Source organism: Heptranchias perlo, chromosome 7 (assembly GCF_035084215.1).
Source record: "Heptranchias perlo isolate sHepPer1 chromosome 7, sHepPer1.hap1, whole genome shotgun sequence".
Lineage (NCBI taxonomy): Eukaryota > Metazoa > Chordata > Chondrichthyes > Hexanchiformes > Hexanchidae > Heptranchias > Heptranchias perlo.
The window spans coordinates 78,738,408-78,765,464 of NC_090331.1; the positions used below are offsets into that span (position 1 = coordinate 78,738,408).

The 27,057-nt window shown below is 43.4% G+C and overlaps 1 protein-coding gene across 1 annotated transcript in view; it reads left to right on the forward strand.

Annotated features, from left to right (window-relative positions):
* ndufa10 (NADH:ubiquinone oxidoreductase subunit A10) overlaps positions 1–27,057 on the forward strand; it is an 80,313-nt gene that overhangs the window by 13,244 nt on the left and 40,012 nt on the right. The window contains exons 3-6 of the mRNA XM_067987938.1: positions 1,189–1,404; positions 2,582–2,668; positions 5,192–5,313; positions 22,627–22,706. Coding sequence (XP_067844039.1) covers positions 1,189–1,404; positions 2,582–2,668; positions 5,192–5,313; positions 22,627–22,706 — 505 coding nt within the window. The remainder of the gene's footprint in view (positions 1–1,188; positions 1,405–2,581; positions 2,669–5,191; positions 5,314–22,626; positions 22,707–27,057) is intronic.

Consider the following 27,057-nt stretch of genomic DNA (forward strand, 5'->3'; position numbering starts at 1 on the left):
CTAGAATGATTCCAGGGATGTGGGACTTTAGTTACGTGGATAGACTGGAGAAGTTGGGGTTGTTCTCCTTGGAACAGAGGCGGTTGCGAGGAGATTTGATAGTAGTGTTCAAAATCATGAAGGGTCTAGACAGAGTAGATAGAGAGAAACTGTTCCCATTGGCGGAAGTGTCAAGGACCAGAGGACATAGATTTAAGGTGATTGACAAAAGAACCAAAGGTGACAGGAGGAAAAATGTTTTTACGCAGCGAGTGGTTGGGATCTGGAATGCACTACCCGAGGGGGTGGTGGAGGCAGATTCAATCATGGCCTTCAAGAGGGAACTGGATAAGTACTTGAAAGGAAAAAATTTGCAGGGCGACAGGGTAAGGGCGGGGGAGTGGGACTAGCTGGATTGCTTTTGCATAGAGCAGGCGCTGACTCGATGGGCCGAATGGTCGTCTTCTGTGCTGTAACCTTTCTATGTGCTGAAGCCACTGGATTGGGACTTGAACCCACAACCTTCTGACCCAGAGCTGAGAGTGCTACCACTGAGCCAAGGCTTACACTAAGAATTGGTTACTTTGCTGTTTTCTTTGTCAAATTTCGTCTGTTGGTGATTCTCCGTGGTGACAACTTGTGCTGTTGCATATGGTTCCAAACAGTGGTGACAGTATCTTGCTCAAATGGTTATTTTTTATGTAGAAGTCTGGACATTGAGAGTTGGTGGTCTATTTCACTATCTGTTAGGGAAATCTGATCCCGCCCTCACTTGACCTCGTTTCTATTGATGGGTAGACAGTGGTAGTTCTGTTTAATGTTCCGCTCTTTTTTTTCTACTCTGCTCTCCAATTTATGGATGCTGAGGCACTTTATAATGAACCCTTGATTGGATAGCTTTGCACAGATCAAAGATTAAAATTGAGATGTTCCTGGTCTGTATGCCACACCTTGGGGTACATTTCTGCAATGAGCTGTCAGGGAAGTTTGGTTTCTTTCTGTTTTTACTGCATTGAATTATTGACGTGCAGATAATGTTGGATTTTGCATGTCGTTTCTTATGGCTACGCTTCAACAGTAATTTCTTGGCTCTGAAGTACTTGAGGATGTCACACAGACATGAAAGGCGCTATGTAAATGCAACTTCTTTCCTTCGTTCTTTAAATACTGAGTTCTGAATGCAATTTCTCAATACTTTGATTTCTTTAGGCATGTTGTACATCCCTGAGGTTGATATCCATTACTGGGACTGGAAGACAGGCGATGGCCAACAGCTAAGTACCCAATTCAATGGTAACTGCAGCGTGGAAAAGTTCTATGCTGATCCCATGTGCCCGGATGGCAATTCCTACCGGCTTCAGGCCTGGATGTACCATCTTCGCACTTTGCAGTACTCGGACGCCCTGGAGCACCTTTTCCAAACAGGTTTGAATTCGAAAACAATGCTCACTTTTCTTGAAAAAACTAGCAGTATATAGTGTGCAACTAAATATTCCAGTGCTACAGTTTAGATTCCATTGAAGGTGAGTCTAATTTGCCAAGTAAAATACCTGAGAACAGTAATCAAGAATTCACCTTTCTCTGGTTACTGATTTATATGATTCTCCCTAAGATGTTGAAAATTTTATCTCTCGATTTCTACTCTCTTTATTTACCATCTCATAATTTAGAAATGGAATGTATACTTTCACTGTGGAAGTTTGACTTTTGGTTGTCTTTGTTGAGTAAGCTAGGTTATTTGTAAAAGTGTTATTCATGTGCTGTGGATCAAATGTGGCTGAGTCTCCAATCTCTACATTGGTTGGTGGAATGTGTTGGCACCGCTGATGTAAATTGGGAAGTATTGGTGCCAAGAATATTTCACGCAACCCAAGGCTGCCAGTGCTTCTACACACAATTGATTTTGCTGAAACATTTATGGTAAATGTAGTAACTTTAAAATTGCAGAAAAGTTTACAAGCACACATAGAGAAGTATATCTGATACTGTAAATTGGTACATTTTCACTATTTTAGCATGAGCTATTGACTCTTGGCTGCGGCTGCATGTTTGCTGCTTGCCTTCAAGTACTTTGATGAAGTGGCCATTCTTCATATGTGAGCCTTGACAGTACGTCTACCACAATTCAACAATAGAGGGCACAACAGTCGACCCTGTTCCTGTCATCAACTGATGTCCGCAGATCAGAATTTTCAGTGGAGTTGGCTGGATAGCAATCAGCAGCAGGAAACCTGGCCGTTTTTGCCCCTCCTTAATCCAGGGCACTGAGGCCAAATGTAGTACTGTTGCTGTTGAGGGCAGCACAGACTGGGGCTGTGTGACTCATACTCGCTGAATAAACACTCTTACCTATTGAGGAACCTTAAATTGATCTTTCAAGCACTAAAGTTGACGTACGTACTTTGTGAAACCACACTAGGTAGTTGATGACAGATGTAAGGATTTGAGTCAAGACAATTAAAAGGGATTAAGAATAATTTCTCCCAAGTAGTAACTACAGTGACACAAGTAAAAAGGGTTCCGATCATGGTGTAGCCAATTAACAGGATAAAAATTACCAACAGAATTGCATTTTGATCTATTTGTGTTTGTGCACCTGTAGGTCAAGGTGTCGTGTTGGAACGTTCACCCTACAGTGACTACGTTTTCCTCGAAGCAATGTACAAACAAGGCTATATCCGGAAGCAGTGTAAGTAGCATCTTGCAGCAAGAAGGTCTTTGCATCCTTTGTATTTCACAACTGCTGAGAAAAATGTCTTGAAATTAGATGCGGCTTAGTTCTTTTATCCCCCATTTTCTGCCCTCTTTTATTGAAGGTAATGATTACTGTTGGTCTACGATTCTACAAACACCTGCAACATTGCCCAAGTGGCCATTCTTCATGTGTGAGTCCAGACTATAAGCATCAGCAGGTTGCTCAACCACTCAACAATGCTGAGGCCCATGATTTCCTCACACCTGTATTTTACAGTGGGGGAGGGGAGGGTCGTAGCTGAAGGTCATTGAATAATGGTCAGAAACAAGAACCCTGGCTGATTTTTCTTCTGGCCTGTATATCTTAGTAATAAACAATATGATGCATTTACCCACTGAATTGTAATGGGAGGATTTTTTTTAATCCCAAGTGTCTCCTTGCCTATTATGTGGCAAGTTGTTACATTTGCCCTTGTTAGCCTGAAGATCTCTCCATATTTACTGCACTAGGCGGCAGTCTATTCCATAAGCCAAAGACTGAGTGAGAAGGTGTTAAGTTTTAGCTCTTTGGGTGACCTGTCCGAGGGTCAACCCATTGTGCCATGTCAGTGCAAGAGGCAGCCTTAATCCCTGGTCTCAGTTGTGCTGCAATGGGGAAGTAGCAACCATGAGCTGGGGCGAAGAGAGGCGTAATTTGCGAGGCAGTTTTTGTGCTTCCCAGCCTCCAGCTCAAACTGGCAATGGTAGAGGCCTGGGAGAAGATCACTTACTGTCTTGGCTGTTCATGGCATAGGTATAAAGTAGTGGAATTTGTTACCTGTACACAATGTTTCTCCCCACCACCCCCCGCCAAAAAAAAAGTTAGGCTTACGGATTTTGTAGCTTATAATCAAATGCTCTGGTGGTTCTATTCAGGTCTTGCACATCACACCAGGATAGATCTACCTTGGCTATGTATATTCCTTTTATTTCCTTAAAGATTACATCATCTCCCTCTGTGTACTGGCCAAGCACATACAATATTTTGTCAGAACCAAGCTGATTGTGAGCTCTTCAAGACCACACTATTACTGTCGCCCTCTTCTCGCTGTGCTATTAAGGTGAAATCCATAAGGACATGAATGAAATTTTCACAATATCTGCAGCTAAAAGTTACTAATTTTACCTGGGTATTTTTGGATTCACAATGTTTAAAGTGCAGTTTTAAAATTTACAATCAATTGCATTGGAGTAACAAAGTAAAGCATCATATTGCTGTCAGTGATTTGATGTGTATTTTTGGATAATTTTTTTTAACTCGGTTTTGATCTAAAGTTTACTTTTTTTTTATTCGTTCATGGGATGTGGGCATCGCTGGCGAGGCCCGCATTTATTGCCCATCCCTAATTACCCTTGAGAAGATGGTGGTGAGCTGCCTTCTTGAACCGCTGCAGTCTGTGTGGTGAAGGTTCTCCCACAGTGCTGTTAAGAGGGGAGTCCCAGGATTTTGACCCAGCAACGATGAAGGAACGGCGATATATTTCCAAGCCAGGATGGTGTGTGACTTGGAGGGGAACGTGCAGGTGGTGTTGTTCCCAAGTGCATGCTGCTCTTGTCCTTCTAGGTGGTAGAGGTCGCGGGTTTGGGAGGTGCTGTCGAAGAATCCTTGGCGAGTTGCTGCAGTGAATCCTGTGGATGGTACACACTGCAGCCACTATGCGCCGGTAGTGAAGGGAGTGAATGTTTAGGGTGCTGGATGGGGTGCCGATCAAGTGGGCTGCTTTGACCTGGATGGTGTTGAGCTTCTTGAGTGGTGTTGGAGCTGCACTCATCCAGGCAAGTGGAGAGTATTCCATCACACTCCTGACTTGTGCCTTGTAGATGGTGGAAAGGCTTTGGGGAGTCAGGAGGTGAGTCTCTCACAGCAGAATACCCAGCCTCTGACCTGCTCTTGTTGCCACAGTATTTATATGGCTGGTCCAGTTAAGTTTCTGGTCAATGGTGACCCCCAGGAAGTTGATGATGGGGGATTCGGCGATGGTAATGCCGTTGAATGTCAAGGGGAGGTGGTTAGACTCTCTTGTTGGAGATGGTCATTGCCTGACACTTGTCTGGCACGAATGTTACTTGCCACTTATCAGCCCAAGCCTGGATGTTGTCCAGGTCTTGCTGCATGCGTGCTCGGACTGCTTCATTATTTGAGGGGTTGCAAATGGAACTGAACACTGCAATCATCAGCAAACATCCCCATTTCTGACCTTATGATGGAGGGAAGATCATTGATGATGCAGCTGAAGATGGTTGGGCCTAGGACACTGCCTTGAGGAATTCCTGCAACAATGTCCTGGGGCTGAGATGATTGGTCTCCAGCAACCGCTATCATCTTCCTTTGTGCTAGGTATGACTCCAGCCACTGGAGAATTTTTCCCCTGATTCCCATTGTTCACTAACTGCCAGTTTCCTTCAGCTTGCACAAAGGTTCCAGTCATTACCAGACCTTTTTTCCAATTACTGTGCTTACACCTTGCTTAATTTTCAGGTGTCGAGCATTACAATGAAATAAAAGGGATCAGCATTTGTGAGTTCCTGCCTCCTCACCTGGTTATCTATCTGGATGTTCCTGTTGAGGAAATACAGAAGCGATTGAAGCAGCATGGCGAGGTAAGGCTTTTTCAAACTCCTTTTTCGTGCAGAAGTTTGCCATAATTTTGTGAACTAAGAATAGTTTCACATTTGGGTACATGGAAATCTGACCAAAAAATCTCAGTTCTTTCATTTTATGTTTCTTAATACAGAAGACATTGGTTTGGAGGCTGGTATTTTAGAATCATAGAATCATACAGCACAGGAGGAGGCCATTTGGCCCATTGTGCCTGTGCCGGCTCTTTGAAAGCTATTCAATTAGTCCAACTCCCCTGCTGTTTCCCCATAGCCTTCCAAGTTTTTCCCCTTCAAGTATTAATCCAATTCTCTTTAGAAAGTTACTATTGAATCTGCTTCCAGCACCCTTTCAAGCAATGCATTCCCGATCATAACAATGTGCTGCGTAAAAACATTTCTCCTCATCTCCCCTCTGGTTCTTCTGGCAATTACCGTAAAACTATGCCCTCTGGTTACCGACCTTCCTGCCAGTGGAAACATTTTCTGCCGATTTACACTATCAAAACCCCATATAATTTTGAACTTGTGTACAATAGTGGAGAAGCTTTGAGATGCTTTGCTGTGCAGTGCAGGTCTGTTTGAATAACTCCCAGAAATACCTCCATCTGAGCAGCCCATGACAAATCCAGCTTTATCCTGTTTTGCATACTGTAGATTGTTTGGCAAAAGAGAAATTTCTGTGGTCCTTGCAGAGCGATAAACAATTAAATCAATCATTAGCAGAATTGCTGACATCGGTCAGCAGTGTGTTAAAGCATGATGTATGACTTCGTGGCGCGAAGGAATGTCTGTTTGTCTGCGTGATCTCTTTCCCATTTCTCATGAACTGAGTTTCTAATTTAAGCTGCAGTGCTGTGGAAAGCGACCAGCAGAAGTTGGGAGCTTCTCTGCAGGCCAGGAGAGGGAAGGAGGGGAAAAAAACAGTCATCATCCACGGGCCCTTTTAGACACATCTACACCCCACTTAGTCTTTCTCACACAGTTCTTACCTCCCTTGGTCTTCTCTTCCTCATACAACTTGCAGCCTTTTAAATGAGCTTGGCCTCAGTTAATCACAACTTCCTGATTTGCCTTGTCTTCTCTTCTGCTTTTTTCTGCTTTGGTGGTGTAACGTACTGCAGGTTTGGCCAGTCACCTTGGTTTCTCGACCACAAAATGTAGAGGAGCTTTCAGAGGCTAGGAGCAGGTTCCCTATTGTTAGGAGCAATTTCCCCATGCACTTAGCCATATATTCTGCAGTTGACACCGAATGTGAGCAAAATGGGGAGTGTTAGCCTCACTGGGAAACAAAACCATTCTGACATTCGCACCCACAGCTATTCTGCAATATTCCTTCTGTGGATGTATGTATGGTTAGAGAGGTTGTGTATTGAAGTTATTGATCACGTGTGTGGCCATCTGGGCCAAGATTGACCAATCCTCAGTGTTGTTCCATTATATGTTTGAGACCTGTTCGCACTGGGCATATTTTTCCATTCAAATAATTTGTCTGCTCCAAACTACTTGTGTGAAACCATGTCTAGCTGACTTCAATGCTGAGACTACTTTATTCAGAGCAAAGACACAGAACTAAAGTGCGAACGCAGCTTTTATTTGGGAGCTCCATTAGGAACTAATATCCCTGAATCAAAGTCCTGTGTAGTTTGCATTTTTTCTCTTCACCAATCTTCTCCCTTCTTTTAAAAGTGCTGGTCCTTGATGGGGGTACGGCTCCACAGGTGCGAGTCTTTCTTTGGTACCTTGTCCTGGCTGCTGTTCGTGTATGAGTCTTAGCAATGAGTCAGTGGGCTACTCAACTATAAGAGCATCACAGTCAAACCCAACAGGGTCACTAGATAGAAATTAGAAGGAAAAGCTCTGCCATATTTCTTTCCCCTTTTGTAACCCAGGGGTCCTGAGGCCCATTGTAGCTGTCCTAGGGATCAAACTTGGCATTTTTCCTGTCCGTATTGCTCAGCTAATTAAGTGGATAAACTTGCCTAACCATTGGGGGAGCTCCATCTGTACGGCTCATTTGTTACAGATTTACCTTGGTGTCTAAGGTAGAATTGTGTATTAATGCATTTATTTGCTGCTATCTGGTCAGGAAATTCCTTTCAATATCTGTCCCCTCTGGTATGTTTACTAATCCCAGATTGCACCTTTCTCTTTCATGAACTGATCTAGCAGATGGATTGCTGGGGAAGCATAATCTCAGTCGTTACTGTTTTTTTGGAGAGGGTGGGGGGAAGGGAATTTTCATGCCTATTAAGTGGAGGATATCGATGATTAATGAAACGTGTCTGCATTGTCACCCTGTGCAGCACTGAGCACTCCCAGCTCATTTACATTATGGCTTGGATTGGATGCAGAGTTTAGCTCCCTGTAACTCTGCATCTGCTTTGCCTTATGATAAACTTCAAAAGACTGCTGTCTGCTGCACCAGTACAAAGCAAAGAAAGAAATAACTTGCATTTATATAGTGGCTTTAGCGACCTCAGGACCTCACAAAGTGCTTCACTGCCAACGAGGTACTTTTTAAATGTGGTTACTGTTGTAATGTAAGGAAACGCAGCAGCCAATTTGAGCACAGCATTGGTAATGAGATAAATGACCAGATAATCTGTTTTTTAGTGATGTTGGTTGAGGGAGAATTCCCCTGCTACTTTTCGCATGGTGCCATTGGATTTTTTACTTCTACTTGAGAGACTGAAGCCCCATCTGCTCTAACGTCTCATCCGAAAGACAACACTGTCCACAGAAATGTCATGATGTGGAGATGCCGGTGATGGACTGGGGTTGACAATTGTAAACAATTTTACAACACCAAGTTATAGTCCAGCAATTTTATTTTAAATTCACAAGCTTTCGGAGATTTTCTCCTTCCTCAGGCAAATGTTTCAAGATCTCCTTGAAGCCTACGCATTTATACATATTGAACAATAATACATGGTGTTTACAGACTGCCCCTGCAACTGCCCGTTGCCAAGGCAATCACCGTGTTCAGACAGAGAGGTGTTACCTGCAGAACCTCCGAATACACATTCAACAAAAAAACAAACAGGGAAAAAAAACAGAGAAAAAAAAAACACAGAGAGAGGCAGAAACATCCGGAAGGCAGAGAGAGCCAGCAAATGACCCATTATATTAAAAACAGATAACATTTGTTCGCTGGTGGGGTAACGTGTAGCGTGACATGAACCCAAGATCCCGGTTGAGGCCGTCCTCATGGGTGCGGAACTTGGCTATCAATTTCTGCTCGACGATTTTGCGTTGTCGTGTGTCTCGAAGGCCGCCTTGGAGTACGCTTACCCGAAGGTCGGTGGATGAATGTCCATGACTGCTGAAGTGTTCCCCGACTGGGAGGGAAATGTAGGGAGGGATCAAAAATTAACTATTTGAGATTGATGCAGAGAGATATTCTTATTGATTCTTTACAGAAGGAAGACCTCATAGAATTGTCCAGGTTATGAAAATTCAGGGAGACATTCAGTCTTGAAAGAAGTACGTTCACGTGAGAGGGATCCATTTAGTCTTGGAGGGAGTACAAAGCAGTGTCAGCTTAGCTCGCATGCTCTCCTGAGTTAGAAGGTTGAGTTCAAGCCCTAAAACAGGATCTAAGCACCAAAGATAGTGGCTAACCTTTCAGTGCAGTACCGAGGGAGTGCTGCATCGTCACAGGTGCCAAATTTCGGATGTTAAACCAAGGCCCATCGACCTGTTCAGGTGGAGGTAAAAGATCCCATGACATTTTTTTGTGGAAGAGCGAGAAGTCCCAACCAACATTCATCTCTCAACCGATGCCACCAAAACCGATTAAACTGGTCATTCACCTCCGTGCTATTTGTGGGATCTTGCTATGTGCAAAGAGGCCATTACTCTTGCCTACATAACATCATTGACTACACTTCAAAAGTAATTAATTGGCTTGAAGTGCTTTGAAATGTCTCAAGTCATAAAAAATGCTTTATAAATACAAGTTCCTTTTAAGTTGATAAATGATGTTAAGCACCAGTGTTATGGAAAAGATTAGAGATGTTTACCTTGGGGAGAAAAGGTGGCTTTAAGGTGATCTTATTGAGGCATTTAAGATCTTCAAAGAAATGTTCAATATTAACACAACCTCTATGACAAAGAAGCATGGATTCAATCTTAAATTTTTAAAAAGCATCATGCAGCTGCACTTTTCCCTGATTGCAGGAAAGGTAGCGTAGTGGTTATGTTACTGGCCTAGTAATCCAGAGGCCTGGACTAATAATCCGGAGTCGTGAGTTCAAATCCCGCCACGGCAGCTGGGGAATTTAAATTCAATTAATTAAATAAAATCTGGAATTTAAAATACTAGTATCAGTAATGGTGGCCATGAGACGACCGGATTGTTGTAAAAACCCATCTGGTTCACTAATGTCCTTTAGGGAAGGAAACCTGCCGTCCTTACCCGGTCTGGCCGATATGGGACTCCAGACCCACAGCAATGTGATTGATTCTTAATTGCCCTCTGAAATGGCCTAGCAAGCCACTCAGTTGTAAAATCTCACTTTTAAAAAAAAGTCATAATAAGAATAAAACCGGCATCGGACCACTAAGCAAAGGCAAACCAAGCCCAGTCGACCCTGCATAGTCCTCCTCACTACTACCTGGGGACTTGTGCCAAAATTGGGAGAGCTGTCCCACAGACTAGTCAAGCAACAGCCTGACATAGCCATACTCACAGAATCATACCTTTCAGCCAACGTCCCAGACTCTTCCATCACCATCCCTGGGTATGTCCTGTCCCACCGGCAGGACAGACCCACTAGAGGTGGCGGTACAGTGATATACAGTCAGGAGGGAGTGGCCTTGGGAGTCCTCACCATTAACTCTGGACCCCATGAAATCTCATGGCATCAGGTCAAACATGGGCAAGGAAACCTCCTGCTGATTACCACCAACCGTCCTCCCTCAGCTGATGAATCAGTCCTCCTCCATGTTGAGCACCACTTGGAGGAAGCACTGAGGGTAGCAAGGGCACAGAATATACTCTGGGTGGGGGACTTCAATGTCCATCACCAAGAGTGGCTCGGTAGCACCACTACTGGCCGAATCCTGAAGGACATAGCTGCCAGACTGGGGCTGCGGCAGATGGTGAGCGAACCAACACGAGGGAAAAACTTACTTGACCTCCTCCTCACCAATCTACCTGGCGCAAATGCATCTGTCCGTGACAATATCGGTAGGAGTGACCAGCGCACAGTCCTCGTGGAGACGAAGTCCCGTCTTCGCACTGAGGATACCATCCAACGTGTTGCATGGCACTACCACCGTGCTAAATGGGATAGATTCAGAACAGATCTAGCAGCTCAAAACTGGGCATCCATGAGGTGCTGTGGGCCATCAGCAGCAGCAGAATTGTATTCCAGCACAATCTGTAACAATTAAACAACTAACGGGAGGAGGCTCTGTAAACATCCCCATCCTCAATGATGGCGGTGTCCATCACCTGAGTGCAAAAGACAAGGCTGAAGCGTTTGCAACCATCTTCAGCAAGAACTGCCGAGTGGATGATCCATCTCAGCCTCCTCCAGATATCCCCACCATCACAGAAGCCAGTCTTCAGCCAATTCGTTTCACTCCACGTGATATCAAGAAACGGCTGACTGCACTGGATACAGCAAAGGCTATGGGCCCCGACAACATCCTGGCTGTAGTGCTGAAGACTTGCGCTCCACAACTAGCTGCGCTTCTAGCCAAACTGTACCAGTACAGCTACAACACTGGCATCTACCCAACAATGGAAAATTGCCCAGGTATGTCCTGTCCACAAAAAGCAGGACAAATCCAATCCGGCCAATTACTGCCCCATCAGTCTACTCTCAGTCATCAGCAAAGTGATGGAAGGTGTCGTCGACAGTGATATCAAGCGGCACTTACTCACCAATAACCTGCTCACCAATGCTCAGTTTGGGTTCCGCCGGATCACTTGGCTCCAGACCTCATTACAGCCTTGGTCCAAACATGGACAAAAGAGCTGAATTCCAGAGATGAGGTGAGAGTGACTGCCCTTGATATCAAGGCAGCATTTGACCGAGTGTGGCACCGAGCCCTAGTAAAATTGAAGTCAATGGGAATACGAGGGAAAACTGTCCAGTGGCTGGAGTCATACCTAGCACAAAGGAAGATGGTAGTGGTTGTTGGAGGCCAATCATCTCAGCCCCAGGACATTGCTGCAGGAGTTCCTCAAGGCAGTGTCCTAGGCCCAACCATCTTCAGCTGCTTCATCAATGACCTTCCCTCCATCATAAGGTCAGAAATGGGGATGTTCGCTGATGATTGCAGTGTTCAGTTCCATTCGCAACCCCTCAAATAATGAAGCAGTCCGAGCCCGCATGCAGCAAGACCTGGACAACATCCAGGCTTGGGCTCATAAGTGGCAAGTAACATTCGCGCCAGACCAGTGTCAGGCAATGACCATCTCCAACAAGAGAGAGTCTAACCACCTCCCCTTGACATTCAACAGCATTACCATTGCTGAATCCCCCACCATCAACATCCTGGGGGTCACCATTGATCAGAAACTTAACTGGACCAACCATATAAATACTGTGGCTACAAGAGCAGGTCAGAGGCTGGGTATTCTGCTGTGAGAGACTCGCCTCCTGACTCCCCAAAGCCTTTCTACCATCTACAAGGCACAAGTCAGGAGTGTGATGGAATACTCTCCACTTGCCTGGATGAGTGCAGCGCCAACAACACTCAAGAAGCTCAACACCGTCCAGGTCAAAGCAGCCCACTTGATTGGCACCCATCCACCACCCTAAACATTCACTCCCTTCACCACCGGCGCACAGTGGCTACAGTGTGTACCATCCACAGGATGCACTGCAGCAACTCACCAAGGCTTCTTCGACAGCACCTTCCAAACCCGCGACCTCTACCACCCAGAAGGACAAGAGCAGCGGGCACATGGGAACAACACCACCTGCACGTTCCCCTCCAAGTCACACACCATCCCGACTTGGAAGTATATCGCCGTTCCTTCATTGTCGCTGGGTCAAAATCCTAGAACTCCCTTCCTAACAGCACTGTGGGAGGACCTTCACCACTCGGACTGCAGCGGTTCAAGAAGGCGGCTCACCACCACTTTCTCTAGGGCAATTAGGGATGGGCAATAAACGCTGGCCTTGCCAGCGACGCCCACATCCCATGAACGAATAAAAAATAAAGGTGGAACCAGCAGGAGTTCTGACGGATCAAAATCCAGCAAGTCCCGCCTCTTTCAGTGATGGAATGGGGTGGGTGCAAGAAGTGCTCACCCCCTCCACGTTGGAATTTTTGAACACGAGCAAAAAAGGGCATGTTCCTGCCCTAAATTCTGATCCTCCCCACCCAACGTGTCTTAATACTGCCCTCCCACACCAAGAAATTTCTTGGCCATAGTTCTTGTCATATTGTTGGGGGAGGAAAATGATATCCAAGACTGTCTAGAGATAGCCATGTTTCTAGGGCAGACATCTGTCTCGCCAGTTCCCTGCAGTGATGTCATTGCTTGTTTTCATACATTAATCACATTAGGAATTATCTCATGTCTTCGAAATGCTGATCTATGCATGTTTTGCACTAGAGAATGTTTCAAAGGAAGATAGTTGTCTCAATGATAAAAACAAAATGCTGGAAATACTTAGCAAATCAGGCAGCATCTGTGGAGAAAGAAAGAGTTAACATTTCAGATCGATGACCTTTCGTTAGATCTTTAACTTCTTCCAGTTCTAACAGTTTTTAAGCAAGGACAGAGCGAGGGAAAGGGGGGCGGGAGGAGGGGAGGAAAGAACAAAAGGGTAGCTCTGTGATAACGAGGAAGGCAGGGGTGATTAAATGACAAATGGGATGATGGTTTGATGCAAGGAGGGTGGATGGGACAAGTTCAGAAACAAAGGCTGTGTCTAGAGGAGCTGTAAATGGCAACATCAGAACCGTTACAGAACCTAAATCAAAAGCAAAATATTGCAGATGCTGGAAATCTAAAATAAAAACAAAGTGCTGGAGAAGTTCAGCAAGTGAGGCAGCATCTGTGGAGAAAGAAACAGAGTTAACGTCTCAGGTTGAAGACCTTTTGCTAGTACTGATGGTCTTCGACCTGAAAGATTAACTCTGTTTCTCTCTCCACAGATGCTGCTTCCCTTGCTGAGCTTCTCCAGTACTTTCTGTTTTTATTTCATTACCAGCACCCGCTGTCTGGGAAAAAAAATATGATCTGAAGTTATTAAAATCAAAGTTGAGCCCAGAAGGTTGTAATCGAAAGATGAGGTGCTGTTTCCCGAGCTTCCATTGAGCTTCATTTCAGATTTCCAGCATCCGCAGTATTTTGCTTCTGATGGTTGTCTCAATAGCTGTAACAATCTTAATTGCCTGACTATTTTGAGGTCTCTATTTGATTGTCACAGGAAACCCGCCTTTGTAATTCTGGAAAATTGTAGAAGAGCTGAGGGTTTTTTGAGTACTTTAGTTGCATGTTTTGACTGCCGATTTCCTTGTGAAGTGGCATTGAGCGGCACAGTGGAAGTCATTGTTCACATAACATGGTTAACAAGTTAGGAGATTCTGGAAAGAACTGCAAAGGTTCTCCACTCGTTTTATTGTTTCTGGAACAATTTAAATATTGAATCAAGTATTGTACTCTTGGTACCTTGCTGTGTGTCTTCTGCTTCTGTGTAATTAGCTCACTTGTAAATAAATTTGACTTAGTTTTAGTCTGAACAATATGGTCTGTCAGTGTGATATTTGCTGCCTTTCAAAGTAGACAGAACACCATGCTGAGCAGCCCATATAGTCTCTGGTACAAAATACAGTGATAAAAGGTGAATTGTTATTCAATTTCAGATTGCAAGTTTCATCTCAAAGGAGACATAGGCCTGCTTATGGAAACTGCCTTTTAGCTGGCAGACAAGTTAGAAGTGTTGGAAGAGCCAAATTGGAACTCTACCCTTGGAGTAAAAAAAAATGTGCGGCTTGGGTGATGTTTGTAACTAATTACTATAAATTGTTCCCACCACCAGTACTTCACCCGAGTGTTAAACGACTTAAAATGCTCCCTCCAGACACAGCCGAAGCTTGGAAGAACCAAATATGTATTTGAACTGCTGAATGTTTGTTTTCATAGACAAAGTGGAAGTGGAACAACATTTTCACAAACTATTAATATTTGCTGACGACATTGAGTAGGTTGTATTTACTGAAAGATGCTAATCAAATGAATTGGAACTCCATTTAATGAATGCAAACATTAAGGTGGTCAACACCTACATTCCTAACGCTGAAATGGAAAAGATGAATGATTGCAATGTCGCCCCACTTTTATTGGCATCGTTAGAATGTGGAACTTGCTACAACAACAACTACTTGCATTTTATAGCGCCTTTAATGTAGTAAAACGTCCCAATGTGCTTCACAGGAGCGTTATCAAACAAAATTTGACTCCGCGCCACTTAGGGAAATATTAGGACAAGTGATCAAAAGCCTGGTCGAAGAGGTAGGTTTTAAGGAGTGTCTTAAAGGAGGAGAGAGAGTCAGAGAGGTTTAGGGAGGGAATTCCAGGGCTTTGGGCCTCGGCAAGTGAAGGCACGGATGTCAATGGTAGACGGATTAAAATTGGGGATGTGCAAGAGGCCTGAATTGGAGGAGCACAGAGATCTCAGAGGGTTGTAGGAGGTTACGGAGATAGGGAGTAATTGAGTCAAATAGCATAGATGCATCTAAGGGGAAGCTAGATAAGTACATGAGGGAGAAAGGAATATGCTGATAGGGTTAGATGAAGTAGGGTGGGAGGAGGCTCATGTGGAGCATAAACACTGGCATCGAGCAGTTGGGCCAATTGGCCTCTGTGCTGTAAATTCTATGTAATCTGCAGTTTAATGAGCAGGAAGACCTGTGGTCAATATTGAGTAATCATTTTAGTAATCAGTTAAATTAGGCTGTCCACTTCCAACCTTATGGAAGGTGCCTCAGGTAATCTGGGCCTCAATGGTTAAATTATCTGGAACAATTTGGGAGAGAGTGGGGTGGGGGGGGCAACTGGTTTTACTTACTTTTTTGCCTGGAGGCTTTAAAATGCAATGTGTCTTGCAGTGTGGCAGATTTAACATACTGGCGCAATGTTTATAGTACAGCAACAATGACACACTGCTGTAGTTAAAAAGTTTCCATCACTTTAAGGCTGATACTGAGACCGCACGTTATGTTTTTCTGATCTTTTATTGTTAGAAATAAGTTGCTGAGTCTCCCATTGCTTGGACAGGGGAAGCAGTTACCTTTCTTCTCAGTAGCGGTTCTAAGTATTCCCAAAAACAACTTGCATTTATATAGTGCATTAAACGTTGCAAACATCTCAAGGTGCTTCACAGAAGAGAAAATGGGCACTAAGTACATGAATTAGGAGAGATGACTGAAACCTTGGTCATTTTTTCAAGGGCAGAGCAATAACAAGGACGAATGAACTTGCATTGATATAGCTCCTTTCATGACCTCGGGATGTCTCAAAGCGCTTTACAGCCAATTAAGTATTTTTGAAGTGTAGGCACTGTTGTAATGTAACAAGACAGATTGGTTTAGGAAGGGAGTTCAACAGTGGGCTTGAAGTGCTTTGGAACATCCCGAGGTGATGAAAGGAGCTATATGAATGCAAGTTATTTTTTCTTAAGTTGATGAATGAGATTGGGCAATTCCGCTATGAGAAAAGACCGGAGATGTTTACATTGCGGGGGGGGAGAAAAGGTGGTTTGAAAGTGATGTTATTGAGGCATTTAAGATCTTAGGAATAGATACGTAGGATCCTACAAAGATGTTCAATATTAACACAAGCTCTAAAACAAACATATGTGGATTCAAATTTAAATTTAAAAAAAGCGTCATGCAGATGTACTTTCCCCTAAATTTTTGAACGTGGGCAAAAAAGGGCACAAACTCAGTTCCCATCCTAAATTCTGGTCCTCCCCACCCAACTTGTATCTTCTTATTGCTCTCCCACACCCAGAAATTTCTCAGCCATAGTTCTTATCATGATTTTGGGGGAGGAAAATTATATCCAGAACTGTCTCAAGATAGCCATGTTTCTAGGGAATACGTCAGTCTAGTCAGTTCCCTGCAGTGATGTAATTGCTTGCATTCATAACATTGCTGATCAAGGAGGGATTATGTCAATAGTCCAGTTTGAACAATTTTTTTTTAAAACAAATCACTTAATCCCTCCTCCAAAAAACTCACCCTCAATCCTCTTGCCCCCTTTGCTTTCTATGGTTCTTGAATGTGCTATCGACACCTTTCCCATCACTCCCTATTTCAGTTCCTTCAGTCTGGTCTCTGGCTGCCCCGCAACTGTCAACAATCCTTTTAACTGTGCCATGGCACGCCGTCCCTCATTGTTCTCCTCAACCTCTCTGTGGCATTCAACACGATCGACCCCTCTATCATTCCCTATTGTCTCTGCTCTGTTACGCTCCTACCTTTTCCAACGTAGCTCGTGAGGGCTTCTCCTCCCACCTCCACCTCGGCACTTCGGGGTACCCTGTGGCTCCCTCCTGAGTTCTATCCTATATAAATTCCAGCTCACCTAAAACTCTGCTGCCTGCTTCCTATTCTGCACTAAGTCCTGTTTCCCTATCACCTTTGTCCTTACCAATTAGCTCCCCATTCTTAATGCACTGAATTCAAACTCCTTGTCCTTATTGACAAATCAATCCATGGCCCCTTTTCTACCTCCATAACTTTCTGTCCTGCTCCACATTGGATGGCAGAGCCTTCAAGTGTCTTGACTTTGCACTCTGGAATGCTCTCCACCTTGCTACCTCGCTCTCCATTCTCAAAGTCTACCCCCTTGACCATGCCTTTGGGCTCTTACCCTGCTCAGTTTCCGTTTTAGCCTCTGTGAAGTCCCTTAGAATGTTTTACTATGTTAAAGGTACAATATAAATGCATGTTGCCATAGGCTTTTATGTTTGGTTAATTGCAGGCCACAGATTTGTTTTCTTCGAGATCTAAACAGCTCTGCATAGTAGGTTGTAAATGGCTCAGCAATGATAGTTATTGAGTGAATCAAAATGTGACGCTTGCAGGCAAAATAAACAGACCGTTCTGCTTTAACAACAGAGTTTAACCACATACTTGAACCAGTTTTGTCTGTTGATGATTATTGGCAGGCAAATTATAGTGTTTGAATCTTGTTTACCTGGCATGGATTGTTTTTTTAGCTGGTATTTGTTGGCCAAGAAGTGACACATTGCAGCAGGTTTTGAACAGTTACATTGAGCAATTCAGGTTTTCTGGAATTTGCAGAAAGATGCTTAAAAAGAATGGAATCTGTGTTTTGCTCTCGTTTCTCGCTGGCTGAGTGAGGCACATTCGAAAATCTTGAGGATAAATAAAAGTGCAGGACACTCGATGGATTTCAGTACCAGCTTGCTTTTTTTTAAAAAAAAGTTGTAAAAATCATAATACTCTAGGTTTCTATTCTGACTGTATTGGCAAGGTGCTAGGAGGTGATCAATCAAATTTTGTTTTTAGTCCCATATTACAAAAGCTGAGAATTTTGGTAGCCTGGATGGAAAATCAAATCCATTTTATCAGTGCTTCCCTCAAATATTGAACAACTTGCAGGTTTTCTGAAGAAATTCAAAGAGCCCTAGTAAGCTGGGAGCTTTTTTTTTAATTGTAAAAATGCTCTTTAGCCCAACTCAATAACACCAAAAGGCAATATTTCCTGATGTGTTGTGTGTCTGTGCACCCAGTCCCCCTTATATATAAAAAAAAGTAAAAGTTGTGCACGGACAGCCCTTAATGAATGAATGAATGAATGACTGATCACAGGGGAGTGCCCATTTTTTTAATTGTTCTGGGATTAGAGTGTACAATTCCTGAAGAGGGGGCCAACCTTTTCAGACAGGAAGGGAATTACTGACTTGCTTTCCATATATAAAAAGCCTTAAATAACCACCATCAGATGGCAGGATAAATTCTATTGTTTATTATGAGTCCTTTTTAATAGTTGAACTTACCTTTGTTTTGATCAGGGCACAATTTCCTATTCATCCCTATTGCTTTCATCAGCAGAACTAATGGATGAATAGGTACAGGATACCAGCATGAAATGTTCCCAGTCAGGAAGGTGCAAGGTACTGGTACCACAGAGTGAGTGTTCAGTTTCCTCAGGAAATATAATAGACATATCCACCTCTTGGATGTTTCTTAAAGGATGATTGCAGTACAGCCTTGCCAGAAGGCTTGGGAACTTATTTTTTTTTTAAATTAGCTAAAGTTTTCTTTTGAATCAGCTGCTGGTTGGACATTGAGAAGACAAAAAGAATTTTGAATCATCTGATGGGCTAGTTTTCCTTTCTTCCTAGCCACTCACCCACCTACTTCGCAAAAGATGGCACGCCTTGTTCACTTTGTGTGGCAATCTGGCTAAGAACTGATACAATCAGCCCCAGGACTGAGAATCAAACTCGACATTCTGGATTATGTTAGTGGAGAGCTGCCACGCAACAATTTTGATTAGTCTGACTCGTGCCAAGCACTTGTTCAGTGTTTCTGTAACGGTCCTTTGCTTTGTTACATTTTACTGATTGTGTGGCTGCATTGTGTATAACAGTTTTTCCATAAGCAGTGCATTTACTGTAAATAGAGCATGTTGTGTCGGATCCATCCATTGGAAAATACTGTAATGAATGGGTCCTTGGCATGTTCTCTGTTTATAGCATGAATTTAAGCAGAGCCAAGTACACACACAATATATCATTCAGCTCAGAAAATAAACACTAAAATAAGATTGACTAGCTGTTGTATTAAGGCGAAGAAGAAATAATGTCTTAATGTAGGAAGAAAAAATGACTTGTCCATCCATGTTTTTAACTACATGGTTTAGATCTTATGTTCATTGTTAGGGATACAGTAACCAAGGGAACAGTTCAATACAGGATTTTCAACAGCAAATAGACAAGCGTTGTAGGAGTTTAAATGTGCAGTGCTTTTTGTTTCAGGAATTAATTTTTCCTTTAAAGATGGCTCACTATGGGATGAATATGCACTGTGTGGTCTTAGTAATGAACACATTCGTATAAAATATTTCTGTTCACTATCTTAACAATGGCATTAACCCAAAAGAAGTAAACCAGTTGGTTATTTTTAAAATTGCCACCAGGACTGTCATAGGAGCGTGTTAATGTGCTGATTATTAATATCTCTCACGGTGGTTTCAAACCCCAATGGCAGTTATCTGATAATCACTATAGGTTAAGGTTTTTGTTTTATAAATGCAGGTTGCAATTCCACTATCTGGGTAGTTCATCATCTTTGAAACAACAATATTGTGTCGTCTATCTTTGCGAAAAGCCTATCATAACTTGCAAGAGCTGAATATTAGTTTCTCTAACATCAATAGCAAGAAACAATACAACTCCATCTGCATAATTTTTGATCTGAGTTATCCTGTGCAGGCAGACACCAGAGTGGCATTAATGGTCTAGGAGCAGATTATTTGCTGATCCTGTTGGTGCCAACGGCTAGGAGGGATTTATGAAGTGGCAGCATGTATGTAGAGGAACGGATGCTTCTTGCCCTTCTCAAGTCCCATTGGCTTTGCTCAGTTGGTGGCTTTTTCACCTGATTCAGGAGCTGCTTTAATATTTCATTAACACCCGTAGTCGTGGTGCTGGCTCTGATACACAGGTCTTGCGCAGCCAGTCTCAACCCAAATGTCAACTTGCTGAATTGTCTAAGCTTGCTGTTGAATCCTGGCAAGTTTACTTTTGAGTTGCAGCACGATGTCAAGAGCAGATGCCACTAGCACAGGTTTTGCAATGTAAAAGCAGCTACAAGATTGTGAGTTGAAGTCCAGGACTTGAGTACGTAATTCAAGCTAACACTCCAGTGCGGTATTCAGGGAGTGCTGCATTATTAGACATGCCATGCTTCAGATGAGGTATTAAACAGAGGTCTGCCTACTTGTTCGAATGGTTTGGGTGGATGTTAAATGTTCTGTGGCACTGTTTGAAGAACAACAGGATGATCGATTTAAAGTTCAGAGGGGAGGCGGAAAAGGAAATAACAGGGGCAAAGAGAGTATGAGAATAGACTGGTGGCTATCACAAAAGGGAATCCAAAAGTCTTCTATGGGCATGTAAACAGGTAGTAAGAGGAGTGGTGGGACCGATTAGGAACAAAAAGGAGATCTACGCATGGAGGCAGAGGGCATGGCTGAGGTACTAAATGAGTACTTTGCACCAAGGAAGAAGATGCTGCCAAAGTCACAGTAAGTGAAGAAGTAGTTGAGACACTGGATGGGCTAAAACTTGATAAAGAGGAGGTACTAGAAAGGCTAGCTCTACTTGAAGTAGATAATTCACCCGGTCTGGATGGGATGCATCCTAGGTTGCTGAGGGCAGGGTGGAAATTGCGCAGGTACTGGCAATCTTCCAACCATCCTTAGATACGGGGAGTGGTGCCAGAGGACTGGAGAATTGCAAATGTTACACCCTTGTTCAAAAAAAGGGTGTAAGGATAAACCCAGCAATTACAGGCCATTCAGTTTAATCTCGGTAGTGGGGAAACTTCTAGAAACGATAATCTGGGTCAAAATTACAGTAATTTGGACAAGTGTGGATTGATTGGGGAAAGCCAGCAAGGATTTGTTAAAGGCAAATCGTGTTTAACCAACTTGATTGAGTTTTTTGATGAGGTTACAGAGAGGGTCGTTGAGGGCAATGCGGTTGATGTGTATATGGACTCTCAAAAGGCGTTTGATAAAGTGCTGCATAATAGGCTTGTCAGAGTTAAAGCCCATGGAATAAAAGGAGCAGTGGCAGCATGGATACAAAATTGGCTAAGTAAAAGGAAACAGAGATAGTGGTGAACGATTGTTTTTCGGACTGGAGAGAGATATACATTGGTGTTCCCCAGGAGTCGGTACTAGGACCATTGCTTTTTTTTATATGTTAATGACTTGGATTTGGGTGTACAGGGCACAGTTTCAAAATTTGCAGATGGCACAAAACTTGGAAGGGTCGTGAACAGTGTGGAGGATAATGATAGACTTCAAGAGGACGTAGGCTGGTGGAATGGGCGGACACGTGGCAGATGAAATTCAACGTAGAAAAGTGTGAAGTGATACATTTCGGTAGGAAGGACGAGGACAGGCAATATAAACTAAAGGGTACAATTCTAAAAGAGTTGTAGGAACAGAGAGATCTGGGGGTATATGTGCACAAATCATTGAAGGTGGCAGGGCAGGTTGAGAAAGTGGTTAAAAAAGCATACCGGATTCTAGGCTTTATAAATAGAGGCATAGAGTACAAAAGCAAGGCGGTTATGATGAACCTTTATAAAACACTGGTTCGGCCACAACTGGAGTATGGTGTCCAGTTCTGGGCACCGCACTTTAGGAAGGATGTGAAGGCCTTAGAGAGGGTGCAGAAGAGATTTACTCGAATGATTCCAGGAATGAGGGCCTTCAGTTATGTGCATAAATTGGAGAAGCTGGAGTTGTTCTCCTTAGAGCAGAGAAGGTTGAGAGGAGATGTGATGGAGGTGTTCAAAATCATGAAGGATCTGAACAGAGTAGAAAGAAACTGTACCTATTGGCGGAGGGGTTAAGAACCAGAGGACACAAATTTAAGGTGATTGGCCAAAGAACCAAAGGTGACGTAAGAAACTTTTTTACAAAAGCGAGTGGTTGTGATCTGGAATGCACTGCCTGAGGGGGTGATGGAAGCAGATTCAATTGTGGCTTTCAAAAGGGAATTGGATAAGTACTTGAAGGGAAAAAATTTGTAAGGCTACGGGGATAGGGTGGGGGAATGGGACTAGCTGGATTGCTTTTGCAGAGAGCCGGCACGGACTCGATGAGCCAAATTGCCTCCTTCCGTGCTGTAACCTTTCTCTGATTCTATCTCCTGTTGTCCTGTCCAATATTCCTCCCTCAGTCAACAACACCAAAAACAGATCAACATTTCACTGTTGGTTATGGGATCTTGGTCTGTGCAAAATAGCTGTTGCGTCTACATAAGAGTAATCGTTGTATTTCAAATTCATTAATTTAATATGAAGCACTTTTGAAATTTTGGAGAGGTAATGAGTTATTTAAATGCAGGTTTTCCTTATTTTTTCTTTTTCACCAGTGACCTGATCTCTCTGCGGTTTCTTGACACAACTAAAATTATATTGGGACAGTGATCAGTTCAAACTTGTCTATTACTTGATATCCCATTGATTTTTTTTCCTCCCTCAATTGCCGCCCCCCCCTCAAGAAAACTACTTTTTAAAAAAAAATGGTATTTTGCAGTTGTAAATGAACTGTGCATTGCTTTCCAGACCTACGAGCAGAAGGTTTCTACAGCTTATCTGCAAAGCATTGAGGAGGCGTACAAGAAGTCTTTCCTTCCGGAGATCCGGTAGGTGTACTGAAACCCCTTATTAATTTTTGATATGCGATACAAAGAGTAATGAGTTTTCAACAAATTTAGTGTCACAGCACAATAGTCTTTCTCTCTCTGCCATCAAAACAAATGAACTGAGTTCCTGATCTTGACTATGCTGTCCATAGGGCCTGAGTAGAAGCCTTGGTATTTCTGTACAGGGAGATGGGGTGTGTTCTACCACTCACCCCCCTTCTCCTGGCCACTGTTCAACACACCCAGCTTTAGATTAGCATTGGTAGAGATCGGAGAACAGTTGACTTTCCCTGACCTTTCAATAGATGTGACTCCAAGCACCCAAATCAAAAACGAAAACATGTTTTCAAATCCGTTTAATTGAATTATTTTATTATTCTGATCCCTTTCAAGTTTTAGGTTACTAATTTGTTAGTTTTCTAACATGCTGTTTCTAAAATTGCACAGTTTTTGCTTAATCAGGGTGGAAGCTGGCCTTTCCAGATATAGAAACCCATTAAGATAACATCGGTTTTGTTTGTTTTTGTGACATTTAAGTAAAATGTCAAGCAGGATACTTCAAAAAAAATTTGCTCCTGTAACAAAGCCAAAAACCCCAGACATTGGTGCTTTTGTTCTGGAAAAAATGACGAGGATTACGAAAATGGCAACAGCGATAATCCTGAACGCAATACAGTTTGCACAGAAATGCAGAGAAAAGGCTGTTTTAAATAAAATCCCATTACTGACCTTTTTAAAAAAAAAAAAAAAAATGCTTGGCTCCAATATGCATAATTCTTAACATATTGAATGATTGTTTGTAAGTTGCTTTTTAAGCAATGTTTATATGCACATTTTGCCAAAGCAATTTCATTGTGAAATGGGTTTTGCGTTGAATCAGTTTTCCAAATGCTCTTTTTTTTGCTGTGTTGTCAGCACCTAATTAACCTCTTCTGTTGGGTGAAATTGTCGCCATATCTGCATACTATAGTGCACTTCTATCCTCTGGCATTCAGTGAAATGAAAGCACGTAGTACAATTGCGGATGCTTGCCGTCGGGCAACAACTTGCAATTATATAGCACTTTCAATGTAAAAGAACGATCCAAGGCTGTACACAAATAGGCATAAGAAAACAGACACTGAGCCAGAAAGGGAGGGAGTAGGAGTATCATCTGCTGGCTTGGTCAGAGATGTTTTTTGAAAAGATTTTTAAAAGTGGAGAGAGTTCTAGAGAGCAGGACCAAGACAGCTGAAGGATCTGCCACCAATGGTGGAGTGCAAGGTTGAACAAAAGGCTGGAATCAGAGGAATGGGGGGTGAGGGGGGTAACAGAGATGCAAGATACTGCAGAGGTAGAGTGCGGAGAGGACTTGGAGAGATCTATGGACGGGTGAGCAGTTTAAATGTAATTTGTTTGGGGGTGGGGTGCCAGTGTAGATTAGTGAGGCTGGGGGTGATGAGCAACAGCAATTTAGTGTTGACAGGATATGAGTGGCAGAATTTTGGACAAGTTGGAGTTTATGGAGGGTTTTTTGAACAGAGGGCTAGTGATGGCATTTTGAAAGGGAGGGAAATGGTACCTGAGGAGAGGGAACTATTTACAATGTCAGCTAGCATGGGGTCCAGGAAAGGAAGTCAGATGGTCAGCAATGCTCTCTTGGCCAGCCTTCTGTCCTCCACCCACCATAAATCTCAGCTCATCTAAAACTCTGCTGCAGATATCCTAACCTGTACCAAGTCCTGCTCGCTCGTCATTCCAGTGCTCGCTGACCTACCTTGACTCCTGGACCGCCAACGCCTCCAATTTAAAATTCTCATCCTTGTGTTCAAATTCCTGCATGGGTTTGCTCCTCCCAAACTCTAACCTCCTTCAGCTCTACAACTCTCCAAGAATTCTACATTCCTGCAACTTTGGCCTCTTGAGCATTCCTGCTCTCCTTCTCCTCCTACCCCCCCCCCCCCCCCCCCCGCCCCTGCTTCGCCTCACCATAGGCGACTATGACTTCAGCAGTATAAACCCTAAGCTCTCGAATTCCGTCCTTAAACCCCTCAACCTCTCCACTTCTCTCTTTCGTCAAGAACTTCCTTAGAGCTTACTTCTTTGACCAAGCCCCTTCTATTAACTCCTTCTTCAGTTTGGTATTAATTTTTGTCTGATCATGCTTCTGTGAAGATGTTGGGACATTTCTCTACGTTAAAGGTGCTATATAAATGCAAGTTGTTAACTGAGTGTGGTAGGCAAAATTGCTGCTGGGAGCAGAGGATGGGGCAAGTTGGGGTTGCTGCTCAGGGAGAACCAGCAACAGGTGCCATGGTGTCCACAGTGAATAACGAGGGGGGCTGTGGGCTTGTTTAAGAATGAGTTGAGCCTGGGATGTTGGACTGAGGTATAGTGTCAGATGGTGGGGAGGGGAGGGGAGTGGGAGGAAGGAAAAGCATGGTGCTGGAGAAGGGGGGAGATGAAAGGGAGCATAGCCAGGTGAAATAAAACTACTGTTTCATTGGTTTATATACTCATGTATGCTTCTTTATAAAGAATCAGGCAAGGGTGTTTCCTAAGTGGCCATGGAGTTCTTGTGGTTAAGATATTATTTGAACCCTTTGGTGTGTTGTTGCTTTGTAATGTACACCTAACTGTGTTCTATCCCTTTTGTGTCAGTTGTTTGAAAGAGGAATTCATTTGATATTGTGGTGAGATTCTTCTTCCCTTTTTCCATAAATGGTAGCCTGATAGAATAATCGGCAAGCAGAGGTTTTGAGCGAGCTTGTGACTTTTGCCACAAAAGTGTGTGTGTGTAGGTGAAATGTATCAGGACTGAGGAATAGAAGTTTTCACCTTGACTATCCAGTGTCAGTATTCATTGCAGAACAGTGCAGAGCTTCCTATGCTCTGGCCCAACCATGTGCTTTAGTCCCACCACCTCATGTGGGTGATACAATTCATCTGAGCTGTGTTACGAAAGGCCTTGCATGCTTCAGGTGTGGCGAGCATCAGGGAAGGTAGAAATTCCTATACAGCTTAACAATGAACCTAGAAGAGAAAGATGATGAAGATGTGATGTTCCCCACTCCATGCTCCGTTCCAGTCTGAGTCAAGCTTAGCTAGAGTATACTGAGTCGATGCAGCATTTGCAACAAAGGGGGTAATAATTGGACAGATTAGTTCAGGCTGAATGGTAACGCAGGTCCAAATGGTCATGTTAAGTTGTTACCTGAGGTTTGGGAGCAAGGTGCCTGCTGCCCCATAGATGCAAGTACAGTTGAATTGAAGGATGGGTTAAGTTACTTACCTTGAGGGAAAATTACTATTCTAATAAAACAATAATGTGAGTAGTGACTGTTGGATTGTAGCAGATGCCAGCCAGTAATACTGACTGTTGGTTTCTGTGGCACACTGCTCATACCCAAGTGAATGCAAGATATAACCTGCTGCAAGGAGGCCCAGCAGCTCCAGTGATGGAGCTCACGTCTCCTATATAAGGTCATGCATTTGACTCCCAGGACTACCGTTGCATTGACTGTCATCTTAGTTTTCCTCTAGGCTACTGGAAGAAGTGAGGCCTTGCATGGGGGTGGGATGGGAGTTAGAGAAAGAGGAGAGGGTAATTTTGCTTCACCCACCGCCCCCCCCCCCCCCCCCACCAAAACCGATTACTGGACATTAAAATTTTTCTTCCTGTCCTGTCTTCCTGGTCTAGATGCACTATGTGCAGCTGAGATATTAGGAACTCAACCTGTGTCATATCAACACTTGGTCCTTCCCCGTACCTAGGCAGCTGATTCTGCCAAATGCACACGGAAGAATATGAGCATGAATCCATGTACTGTACCACCATTCTGCTGGGTCAAAGCACTGTACTCCTGTGCCAATTCCTCTTGTTCTATTTGAATTAAACCCTCACAAACTTAGCTACATTAGACATTGAAAGAAAAATCTAACACCAGTAGTTTCTAGGCTAAATGTACATGCATTTGACTTGGAAGTGTCAGTTACTGGAGTCACATACGTTTAAATGGGTGATACAGTTCATCTGTGCTGTGTTACGAAGGTTCTTGCATACTGCAGGTGTGTCGAGCATCAGGGAAGATAGAAATTCCTAGTCAGCTTGACAATGAACCTAGAAGAGTAAGATGCTTTGTCCAAAAATTTATCAGTGAGAAGTTTTCATTTTTAATTTAGTGACGACAGAGATTGGATTTTCACGTTGGCACAGGCATAATCCAGACTCCTTGACAGTGGGTCTTGTGCATTAATGGTACAAACTGGCTGTAGAGCTGGGACTTTCACTTCCTTTCTACCCCCCTCTCTCTCCTCTCTTTCCCCCCCCCACCTTTAGATGACTGTATCCCGCCTCAGTTGATTCTCCCAA